General features: G+C 45.4%; 1 protein-coding gene across 4 annotated transcripts in view; it reads right to left on the bottom strand.

The window, feature by feature from the left end:
* The window catches only part of LOC125946704 (uncharacterized), a 103,412-nt gene that overhangs the window by 10,497 nt on the left and 80,050 nt on the right, over nt 1–12,865 (bottom strand). The window contains exon 5 of one of the 4 annotated variants that reach the window (XM_049670556.1): nt 6,605–6,714. The exons of 2 other annotated variants lie outside the window; for them this stretch is intronic. In XM_049670556.1, coding sequence (XP_049526513.1) covers nt 6,605–6,714 — 110 coding nt within the window. Of the gene's footprint in view, nt 1–6,604; nt 6,818–12,865 lie in introns of all 4 variants that reach the window. One more of the 4 variants, XM_049670555.1, reaches the window with a different exon arrangement.

The raw sequence follows: 12,865 nt of genomic DNA, 5'->3' as shown, positions 1-12,865 counted from the left end.
AGGGAGAAATTTAGATGCCAAGGATGAAGGCGAGAAGGAGAGTTACTGTGCGTGCACCTGGCAGATGTAGGTCAACTCTCGTAGATGTTCACTTGCGATTTCTACACCAACTGTCGTCGCTAATGAAAATAGTCACTATGCAAGAGGCTACAGTTGTAAAACGCCCGGCAACTGGCCAGGGCGGTGTTTGAGCTACGCAGAAGTAGTTGCCTCGAGTACTGCGTCGTACCAACATGTCACCTCCTCAATTTTATTACGATAGCAATAATATGGACAAGCCAAGTGAAATTTGACATCGTCGTCGACATTGGTGTAACCTTGAGGCTCCGCATATATTCGGTATATGTATGCTGGAAGCTTATCCATGCCGTCTACGCGGGTTTTATTGCTACACAATTCGATCACTCAGGTTGCTCATACCAGGTCCTACGCTTTTGACAAAATTATATCTCAGATTTTTTAGGATGACATCCTTCTAACAAATGTCATGAAACACACCATTCAAAGCGCATGCTTTTCATCTTAGATCTTCTCACGCTATTGAATAATAAAAGTGCAAAACAGTGTCAGTGCTCGAACCTGAAAGGAATCTAATGTTACTGCTCGACTCTTTACGGGGAGCGTAGTGGTGGTGCCTGTGCAATGTCATTACAGGCTCCACATGGCCTGTTACAGGTTTTCAGGGTACCAGAAATTTTGCCGCATCCACATACGTCTCGTCCATGTCCGTTGGACCCCCATGTAATTAAAATACCACCAGAGAGGTATGCCATCGCAGTGAGTGCTTCTTTTTTTTCTAGAACCTGCCAACGTGCTAAACAGTGCTTTCAATGTTTTCATTACTTGGTCATTCGTGGGAAACTGCTTAATTTTATTGCGATCAATATTATACATACACTCGAGGTGCGTACGCACCGTCGGTACCGCTGTTACTTTTCAGCCTGTGTGTGTAGGAGTATTTCAGCCGTTTTGAGGAGTATTTCCGTCCGTCCGTCCGTCCGTCCGTCCGTCCGTCCGTCCGTCCGTCCGTCCGTCCGCCCGCCCGCCCGCCCGCCCGCCCGCCCGCCCGCCCGCCCGCCCGCCCGCCCGCCCGCCCGCCCGCCCGCCCGCCCGCCCGCCCGCCCGTCCGTCCGTCCGTCCGTCCGTCCGTCCGTCCGTCCGTCCGTCCGTCCGTCCGTCCGTCCGTCCGTCCGTCCGTCCGTCCGTCCGTCCGTCCGTCCGTCCGTCCGTCCGTCCGTCCGTCCGTCCGTCTGTCTGTCTGTCTGTCTGTCTGTCTGTCTGTCTGTCTGTCTGTCTGTCTGTCTGTCTGTCTGTCTGTCTGCCTGCCTGCCTGCCTGCCTGCCTGCCTGCCTGCCTGCCTGTCTGTCTGTCTGTCTGTCTGTCTGTCTGTCTGTCTGTCTGTCTGTCTGTCTGTCTGTCTGTCTGTCTGTCTGTCTGTCTGTCTGTCTGTCTGTCTGTCTGTCTGTATTACGCCGACCCAATGGCCATATTTTTCTACCTGTTACGAGAGCGCTAATTTAATAGCACTACACTAAGAAACAAGTCGGAAACTGAATTTTACGGGACAAGGTACAGGAAGCGCTTTGTCTTGGCAACTTGTTTCCCCCTTGTTTCTTTCTGTATTGCTTTTACATCAGCGCGTTCTAAAAAGAAATAAAAGGGTACTAACTAGCCCCATTTATTGGTCGGTTTTCTACCTGCTTTCCCCTCTGGTTATGCGGTCGCCGTCGATCCATCGCCATCATTCAAGCTCCATCATCTGACTCTTGTCATGACGACGTCTTCAGGCCTTCTAGTCCAAGCCAGTGGGCACAGTTGCATAATAGCTTGAGCGACTAGGTATGTGCTCTGGTTGTGACGCCGTCGCAGTCGTTGCACCACCGTCATTCTAGCTTTGTCAGCCGACTGTCATCATGCCGTCGTCATCATGTCATCGTTGTCGTACAGTCCACGTGCATTCGTTGTCACAGCGCCGTCACGTTGCCGTAATGGTCGTTCAATGGTCTTCAGTCCTGCTTCGTGATCTGACTCTCGTCACACCGTCGTCGTCACACCTATACTATGACCCAGTGGCACAAGCTGTGTAATAGCTTGGTGCACTAAGTACATGCTCGCGGTCGTGTTGCTGTCGTGGTTACTGCATCACCGTCCCTCCAACTTTGTCAGCGGACTCACATAGCACCGTCATTGTCACGCCATCGTCGTCATAGAGATGACGTATGTTTCTTGTCACAGCACCGTCGTGATGCCGTTATGATCGTTTCATTGTAGGCGTTCCAAATTTGTCATCCGACTCAAGTGATACCGTTGTCAACACGCCATCGCTGTCACTCGGTCGTCGTCATACCGTTGTCATCATGGCACCGTTGCCACGCTTTCTTTTTAGCATCGTCATCACTTCAGCTACCTCAACCCATTGTCATCATGCTGTCGTTGCCGTACAACACTTGTTGTTGCATCGACGTCAATATTTCTTCTTCATTCTATTATAATCATACTGTCGTCAATTAACTGTGAATATGCCACCATTGTCATGCCATTATCCTCATTGATTCGACGTGAGGCAGTGGCTATCATGCATCCGTTGTCATTTCGTCGTTTTCTTGCCGTCGCCATCATTTTAGATTCGTCATCCTGCTGTCATCACAAATCGTCAACATACACTCGTTGTCATCTCGGTGTCCTTTTCTCTTCGTCGTCATGCTGTCATGGTTATACCATTGCCATAATATTATAATGCACATCTCATGGTAGTCATGCAATCGCCTCTACCTCGCATTTGTCGTTCCATTGACGCCATTGCTTCTTTGGGTGCGAAATAAAAGCTACAGAAACAAAACTCTCAATAGTAGGAACACTTCTGACAAAAACACGCAATTCTGATCCGCGTTGGTTTAGGCTAGAGAGAGAAAAAATAAACGTACTATTTACGACAGCAATATAGGAGGACAAAGGCACAGCCGATTTGAGTGACCTTGCACGCTCTCAACTAAATTTTCAGCGAAGCTGTTTCTTTCCAGCTGTTATGTTCAAAACTTATTATTTCAGTTGCTTGTAATTGCACTACTAAATACTTTAAAACATTGCCCGAATATGACTCCCTAGTGTGAAATTGCGCTTTCGAGCAGTTGTTATAGCATTTTTTAAACACGCCGGAAATGATGCACACATAGTAGTTCGACAAAAGTTAGCAATTGGTGCACGTTTGTAAAACGTTAGGGCGAAAGCCTGATTGCACACTTGGCACACTTTTTGTCACGATTAAGGTACGTGTATGAAGAGTTCTTGGTAATTATCCTTCCGAGCGCACAACAGAACTTACCGAAATCGCCGCACCTACTGGTAGTGGACCAGTGCCATCAGCGTTTTTCGCAGAGGAAGGGGCAGTATGGGAACGCTGGCATGATGAGAAGCATTGGAGCCAGCGGTCGAAGAAGACGACGATGAACGCGTAAGTAGTAGCACGAGAGCGTGTCTGTGTCCACGTTACGTGTGCAATCAGGCATGCACTAAGCACGCATTTGGTAAGCCAGAACCATGGAGCAGCCGTGGCTTCAGGGTAGCACGCTCGTCTCGCACCCCGGAGACCTGCGTTCGATTCCCATCTAGACCGAAATGTACCAAATTTGCTTTTCAGAGCCACTAATTTGCTTTGTTTACAGGAACCTCCCTGAGAAATGTTACGCCAATCTGAGTATTTGTTAACGTGATTTCCTCTTTGGGGCGTCGGCCATTTTCGGCACAGTATTGCTTAGGTCACCGCCAACATAGAAACCGAAGGCTTTCACGTTTAAAATATTGGCTCAAATGTTCCCCGTTTCGCAAAGAGATGGATTTTGGTGGCGATCGTAGTTCCCACAGGCCGGTGGGTAAAATACTGGGCCGTTCGCAAGACAAGCCTATATAGCTCCAAATTGCTATATAGCTCCAAAACGGCTCTTAATTTTCAATAACAAGTGATTTATTCTCTCTCTCCAAATTGCACGCATACCTAATTAAGCACGAATCCCGCTACTAGGGAATGCAATTTAAACTGCGCCTACATGTTACTGATAACGAACCTTTATCCGAACGTAAACAACGCGCCTTGTATATTTCACCAAGTACACCTGGAACACCAGCTACAAATGTTTAAAAACGAGTGAAAAAAGTGAAAAGAACAGGCCTCAATAGTTATGTGCAACCCTCCTCAAAAAGCCAGACACATCAACGTTTCACGACACATTGCACTTCAGATGCCATCCATTTCCACAAAAATTTAATTAGTTGTCATGCACAGTTCTCGCTAGACACAGGGACGGTTTATAGCATCTGCCTTTTTTTTTGTACAAATGTAATAAACTCATCAACTTGTAACACGACATAGTAATTTGACATAGTGTTATCCCGCTTCTCAATTTTCGAAATCTCTGATCGTGCTTACATTTATAGTTGTCCCAAGACATCAACCTTAAATTATTCGTCGTTCGTAAAACACAAATATACCCCTCCGGTGCACTCACGTACGCAATTTATAGGAAAAAACTGCAGCCAAACCAAATATTGAAATTGCTCCTGCTATTACACATAAGCTTCCTCGTTTCTTAACTTTATAAATGCTGGGAATGATCGAGGCGTCTGTCGGGACACTGGAAACATAGTGGATAATGACGATATGATTTAGAGCACTTGCAGCAGGATAATTTAGGACGAGGTCTTCATTCGATATTTGAGATCGAGTTATCGTTCGTGGGATCTGGGTACCTTGCTCTCACTTTCTAACCACTTTCACCAAAATAAGATGATCTGAGGCCTCTTAGTGCACGTAGCACAGCACAAATAATACCAAATACAAATTAACACAACACAAATACAAACCCCAAATTAGAAGGCTTCTTGTTAGCAATAGGGCTCCCAACCTAAAATTTGGTGACAGGCGCCCGCGCTTCTCCTTCCCCTAGCAGAGAGCGTCATCACCATGCCTAAAGTCGCCGGTACCGTCAGGAGTTCGCGATGCCCGCGATCTTTAAAAAAATTGTTTCTCGTGTCGCCGTTGTTTCGCGATGGTTTGGAACTCAGGTACCTAGGGTTCACGGTACTGTTGCGTTGTGAACTGCTACAACAGTGACAAAAATACCCGGTGCCTGCAACCGCCTGTAATTTCTGCCGTTTCCCCGGTCAATGACATCAAAAGGAACACAGGCATGCATGAATACCAGGCATGAAAAGCGCTCGCGCGACGTCGTACCCCGCTGAGCCGCATTTGATGAAGGCCCAAGCCGAAGGTGATTGCCCCAGCTCTCGGGAGTTGGCCCATTCGTTATCGCGAGGGCAAGTATACCATATAGCCACCGGGACTTTTCGTAGCGCTGTGTCCAGGCTTGAGCTTGTGGTCTCGCAGCGACGTGCTATAGGCGCGCCTGTCTGTATTTGCGCCCTTGGTGCAGGACCCCTTTGTTTTCCACGTCGCGCCGGGACCCGCCGTTGTGCAGCGTTGGGTGCCGCCGGAGGAATTAAATGGTTGCCGCTAACTCAAAGCAATACTATGTTCTTGCGTGCGTCGCTGGGTAGCCCCTTGCGGCCTGAGCTGGTGCGGAGCGGCGCGCTAGAGGCGACGGCTGACGCAGCCCTGTCGCTTGCTAAGCTTGAAACCTTGGTGGTCGCTACTCCTGTGAGGCCCTAAGACCCCACAAGTTTTTTTGAGATGGTAATTACCCTACACACTCAAACTTCTGATGCAGGTCACCTGTCGCATGGCTTTGCTTCTTTTTACGCAAGCTTGCTGCCATCTTTCGTCTTCCTTGAGCAGCGAGGAAACGTTTTGGGCGTTTAATATATTGCCTCAAAAGGGGCCACAAACTAGTATTTAGCCATTTGAATTTAGCTCTTAGTGACCCGAAACACTTCAAAAGTTACCTGCATGCGCCCACGTAAGTTTCTTACATTTCCTCAAAATATAAACTTCGGGAGAAATATGGCATCTTCCGAAAAATGTGAAAATTCTCATAGTTCATTTTTCAGCGCATCGATTCGCACTAACGGCTTCGCAGTAAAATTAACCTTTGTGTGGCACCTTCCACGTTTCGGCAGATGCGAAACCCTCACACGTGGAAGGCTGATTTGGTGTCTCAAGAATACGAAAGTGCTGTCAAATTCGGCGGACTTATTGGCGTTGTAGAACATGTGCACAATCTCTGTCCCTGTAGGCTTCTCTTCATTGCCACACAAGGTTGTTGGCGAGTTCGCTTGGCGTTCTTTGACAAACGCACCCAGCGACTCAGTGGAGTGAGCGCAGGGGTGCTTGCTATCGGTCGCCTAGTACCAATGACGAAAACGTGCAAAAGTTGACAACAAAGCTTTTCGCTGTAATGCCATCTTTGACATCTAGTATTACACATATATGAATAATGAAATCCTAAATTATTACCAGTATACTTAAGGGGACGGGGCAGTATTCCTAGTTTACGTGAGACTCGTAAAATGTTTTTCAGTGGTTGCAACCTGTTTTGATGAAAACGTGCAACTACGAAATGTTTACCGAAGGTTAACAACTTTCACAACACAATACACTAAAATTTTAGCGACATATCTGTTGGCCTCGATTCCTTAGGGGAACTTTTCTTACCAGTGCATGTTGTCGTGCAGTTGTGGCAAGTCAGGAATAAGTTTTTCGGGTTTCCGCAACCGTTCCACCGATGCAACTGGCACCCAAGGGTTTCATTGTAAAAATACCACCTTATATTATTCCTTGCGCTGAAGGCGTCTCCCCTTATTACGCCTTTTTCTTTACAAATCCCATCATCGGGATGTTTATTGCAAAACTCAGGTCGGGTGTAACCTAGGACGAAATAGGAACAGTCATTTTCCCTTAGAGATGCATTGATTTTGCTTGGTGAAAATACAACTATGCCTTACAATTTTAAGTTTGAAATAAAGTTTACAGGATCTCAAAAATTAGCTTGCAAAGAATGGGCGAAACTGCCATATTAACCAGACTTTACAAATTATATTAGCGTATTTCATAGCTCCTGTCGTGAAGCTTCACAACTACGATTTCCTAAGATCATTGTACAGGGAAAGTCATCTACGAGAGGCTAATCACTTATCACAACAACACATTGAGGGTGTGAAAACCGCAATAGTTTGATTTCACGGCTCATAAGTATGAAAATGCAAAATGCACAGGTTAGTGATGGCCACTTTCGTGAATGTGCCCTAGCTTTACATTTTACAGTGCTGCAATTCCGATTCTGCCAGAACATAACATATTTGGTTCATCGCAACTTCCGATTTATTATCACTACGTCTCCCAAAAACACTTTCACATATTTCCCTATCACTAGCTAGCCTTTACTCTGTATAGGCATGCTTTATTTTACGAAAAAAAAATAATATACTATTTTGGGTAAAATACCATTACTTAACTAAGGAAGCCAGAACGCTTTAGTAAAAAAAAAATAATAACGGTTCCCTGAAACATTGCCAGTGAAAGCAACAATGGTATCTGTGATAATTGTTACTCAAGCTATCTGCATTGCTGTTGAGGCACTGTAAACCTTTTCATGCTATGAAAAAAAAAAAAAACATTTTCTGCACTGCTCGAGAGATGTCTTTACTTTTACCCACACCAGGCCTCCTCTATCGTCTTCAACAACGCTGGGCGTGTCCATAACGTTCCGCCTCCTAAGAGCTGCACCTCTTTGACATTCATTTCTGTTTTTGGCGCAACATTTTATGAAAAAGCAAACAAAAGTACTACTGTTCGCCAGAATAGGTTTTGATAATTGCACAGAAACAGCCTCGTGACCATGTAGTTTGCTTTCCGCTAATGCAACATTAATTAAGTCGGTGGTTATCATGTCATTCATGTAATGTGTTTAGTTGGAGCCTACTTTGAAAGTGTTTTAATGCATTAGCATTTGAAAGGTCATGCGAAAGAAAACCTATCTGTCGGCTTATGTATCCTCCAAAGACCCTTTGTGCAACACATTGCACATTGCTTTCAACTTTTTTTCAAAATTCTCTCGGATGTGATTATGGAAAACATTCAATCAGGGTATGAAGCGCGGTGCATGCGCAACTTTGGAGAAGCTGTTTACTAATCATCATCTCATTCTTTTTTGAGAAACTTGAGAATAAATTGGTCTAGATGTCCTTGCAAACACATAAAGGAACCTCGAGCTGTGTTTCGAAGTCACTGAGCTTGCGTGAAAGTACCAGACGCGGCAGCAACATGGCAATGGTCTACACGTAGTTTCATTTTCATCTCAGCGTTTAAACAATGAAATTCAGTTCTTACCACAGCAAACATGAGGATATGATGGAGATATTTATTTTCTTCACGTACATAGAGACCCAGCTTTTGGCATCTAACCATTGTATTCAAATTTTAAAAATTCTTTTTCAAGTTCATAACTTAACAGTAGACGATAAAAACCACCTTGAAGAGCGATTATGTCCCATAGTTGTGTTCGGGTATCAAAGCGGCAAGCAGGCTTAACTTCGCTCCTTCGTACAGGCCTTCGTCATAAACAGAATCACTTACGCTCTTCCTTTCCAAACGGCAAAATGACGCGTTTCTGAGCGTTCGCACACCCTGGCGCGTTATGCATTTCGGAGCCAAGCGCTGGCTTCGCGGCGTCGGCACTAGGTGGCGCCGAGTGTTCTTAACAAATGCGAAAGAGGGGTCCCTCTGCAGTGCGCGCTTCAAAGGACATTCATTTCGACAACGGCGATACATGGTGCTGTTATATAGATTTAATGCTAACGCAGAACTGTCGAAAGTCATCACTAGCTATGTAGTGCCGCAATTTTTTTTTTACTCATGCTGATATGCCTCGTCGGTTTTTTCTTGTCAACGAGCGCTTAGTTGGCGTGGTCAAGAAATGAAGCTTCAGTTGTCCGCGCAACTCTTTATTGTCACGGACTCTTTCCTTATCCCTCGTGTTCTCTGACCACATGGTTGAAGGTATACTAAAGCAAAAAAAAAAAAAATTGCCTACCAATATCTTGCGATCAACGCACTAATTGTTGTGTACGTACGTAAGACAATGTTTTAGTCGTTTCACATAAATTCTGCGGAATGTAAACACAAATAGACAAAAAATGTTTTACCTTATGCTGTAATGGAAAAGCAGGTCTACATGACGTCAGGTATTGCAACATGGATACAGTGAAACCATGCCGGCTAATGTTGTACTTTGCGATTGGGTAAAGAGTGTTTTCTGCAGGGTTTGTGTACAGAAATGTATGAAACATAACTGTACAAGTTTCATGGTTCAACAGCGTTGATAACCACGTCAATTGTCATGAACCATCACCAACACCTGTCTACGGAAACTTCCTGCACATTATTTTCGACGAGATCTCCTTTGTCTTCAACGCCTCTCCCTGTTGTTCCTGTCATCGCCGCACCTATGTTGGAAACGCCCCGCAACGTATACTTGTCCAAAAAGCGACATGAAACCTAGAACAAGCGGCAAAGTTTTTATGTTCACACGCTACGCCTGGGTGATGGCAATTTGATTTTATTATCATAGTGCGTTACTTGCCGGTTCGGTCCAGCGTTGCGATTCGTATAGTAGATATCGTGCAGAGGATAAGATGGGCCCCCATATCTGTGCCCTTGAGTACACTTGCCTGTTCTCGGCAATGTTTTGATCATGCAGTCTCCCCGTGACGCCAATTTTACTATCAACACTACCTCTGGGAATAACCTAGTAGCGTTAGCGCTTTCACAAGTTATGTGTGACTTTTTATAACGATTCTGCTATCGCTCTAGCTAGGAACCGAGGATTCTGAGGACATACACCTCCAGCCAGTCAGCGCCGGCCGAAAGGAACAGTCCACGAGGTGGCCAATTACAGAATATCCGGGCCCCGCCCCTTCTTATACTGTGTGGTCGATGTGCCACCTCAATTTTCTGTATTGCTTTCACTGCAGTTTTGCTGCATTTCTGCAAGAGCTAAATCATTGTACAGGTTCATAAACTGTAACAAACTGCCGATGGCATCTTTTCCGTCTTATTCTGAAATGGGAATTTCAGAAAACACTCTACACTAAGGACAGCAACCTAAACGCTAAACAGCGCATACCTTATTGTTGGGGGTTGTCGCGTTGCTGGTCTCAGTTGGAGAGCCTCCATTATCAAGTACATTTTCCGCCATGCTTGCGTTGGTGTTATGCACCAATTCTGCAATAATAATGGTATTTTGCAGGTTAGTAAGCGACACAAATGAGATTGAAGGAAATTCATCCTGCAGCTTAGCTCTATAAAAAAAAAAAGACAAGAAACTTGCAGATCCCACGCACTGTGGGAATCTATGTTATGCGAAGCATTTTTCAGGTGCCTGGCTATCCAGCTTTGTTGGGCGCTTCGCAAAGCGACACCAAATGGTCGAACGTGCTTGTGTAAAAAAGAATAGTTGGGTGCGGGTGGATCGCGCGCGTATATGTTTGCGACGACAACCGCTCGACGACGACCACATTGAAGACGATGGCTTGGCGACAATGGCATAATTTATATGCCAGCCGTACGACGCGTGCTTAAGAGGTGGCATTCGTTAGATTTTACATAGGTAGCGCAGGAGCCTAAGTGAACGAAACACCCATTGCGACGTGATCAGCTACTGTGTATTATACATTCTTACGTACCTTTGCTATGGCATGTGGTGTATGGTAAGCTGACGTGGCATTTCAACTCCGACAATTGTGCACTTATTTCATCACAAAAATATAGGCTGATGATGATGATGACGAAACAAGTACACAATGATTCTTTATTTGCGCGATGATGAAGTTGGTACAACGTTGCACAGTTTCTATGTAGCGTAGACTGGTACGAGTGAAGTACTGGCAAACATTTGTCGATACCGAGAATAGTGCTGAATGACACAGTGCCTCTAAACACGAGCTATTGCACGGATTGCACGGAAAGAAGAAGAGAAAGTGGCACGAGGCGCACAAGCCGAGCACTTCAAAGACCTGGCTAGCTTTGAAAGAATAGAAGTGTGCGTATGATCGTGGCATAATTTCAACAAAACGGGATACCCAACTTTCGTACGTATGTACCAGAGTGGATTACCAGATTGGAGCTATTGTTATGCATCTCGAACTATTAAAATTATGCAGTCAGCAAACAACAGCTGACGGTTCAATATAATCCGATCATGTCGTAGCTTTGTAACAAGAATCTGCTGAGATATCTGCGTCGTTCGACCTCAAAGCAGCGTTTGAAAGTGGAATAGAAGCGAAAACAGCAAGAGCCTGTAATTTCCGGCAACCGGAACATAATTTTTTTCGCACTCTTTAGTAAAAGTGAAAAGAAAAAGAAAACATGGCAGAAGCCATCGTAAGATTACTGCCGACGGTAACGCGATTACCATTGACGTAATGCAACGACAGAGATTACTGATGTCACGTTGATGGAAAATATACTGCGGTTATTCTGAGACCTCTATTCCTTCGGCGATATATAACATGCGCATTGTTAGGCGACGCGGCCATAGGCAATTGGAAAGCGCTTCAAAACGATCATTCTGGCTTTCGTTGGGGCGTTTCTTCCGAGATCGGGTGGCGCACAAACTCGGAGGTGCTGATTAAGAGGAGGAGATCTCAGTGATTCCATCGGCAAGTTGAAAATCACCGCGCGAGGTTCGCTCGGTACTCGTTGAGCGTATTGATGACTAGCTGATGGCGAAACTGTAATGACGATGATGGCGTAAGGGCGACGGTAAGACAGCCATCGTGTTAAAATGGGTGCAACGGACAGCGATTGTCAGACGATAGGGTGTTGTGACGATGGCATGACATCAGCGAAATAATCTTGACTGAATCACGATAGCGCAATTAGGATAGAATGAAAAAGAAGGAATGATGTCGACGGAACAAAGAAAGCGGTATGGTAACAACGACGTTCTCATTTCATCTCGACTACTGCATGACAAGGAATGAATGGCTATGACTGTATTATGACGGCAGAAGGAGGAGGATGCCATGACAAGGGCAAGTGGAAATTGAGATGCGTACTGCATAGCGACACACTGCGCGATGACGACTGTATAACGAAGGATGTATTACGACGATGGCGTGAAGATGACTGCATGACGAGACTTCAATGTCGGAGCGGGAGTGCCAATTATAGGGCGATGACGAAGGAGTGTAAACGATGGTATGACAACGTACAACGACCACAGCATGACGACGACGGCATAACGACCATCGCATGCCGAATCGTGAACGACTACAACGTAACGACCCCGTCGGCTTCAAGACTACGTGCCCATACCTATTTGCAAAGCTATAAGACAACTTGAGTTGCCGCAAAAGGTATGACGACGATGGCATGACGAGAGTCATGATGAAGCTCGACTGACGATGATGGAGCAAGCATGAAAACCTCACGACCAAGAGCACATACATTGTGGTCTAAGCAAGTAGACAGCTTGGACATCTTAAAATTGGCTTAAGATAATAGATAGATAGATAGATAGATAGACAGACAGACAAACAGACAGACAGACAGATAGATAGTTTGATAGATAGATAGTAGATAGATAGATAGATAGATAGATAGATAGATAGATAGATAGATAGATAGATAGATAGCGCATTAACACAAGACAGCGTAGTATCTATTCTGGTGAGTGCTGCCATGGTAGTGGTCTCAGACTGTTCGGCTGCTTTCCTGAGATTTTTTTTTGTCCTAACGTAAGCTGATAAGGGGGGGAGGGGGGGGGGGCTCTCCACAATTTCTGAAAACATGAAGCTGTATTACAGAATACGAAGGAGTGCTTAAAAGCTAATGAGATCGTTTGCAGCTTTCATCAACCTTGAGACTCATCGCAGTTAAGACAGCAACCCAAAGTTAGCAGGTAGGATGACCGCC

Source organism: Dermacentor silvarum, chromosome 7 (genome assembly GCF_013339745.2).
Source record: "Dermacentor silvarum isolate Dsil-2018 chromosome 7, BIME_Dsil_1.4, whole genome shotgun sequence".
NCBI lineage: Eukaryota > Metazoa > Arthropoda > Arachnida > Ixodida > Ixodidae > Dermacentor > Dermacentor silvarum.
The sequence above is the reverse complement of the archived record's forward strand: the minus strand, read 5'-3'. Positions and strand labels throughout refer to the sequence as shown.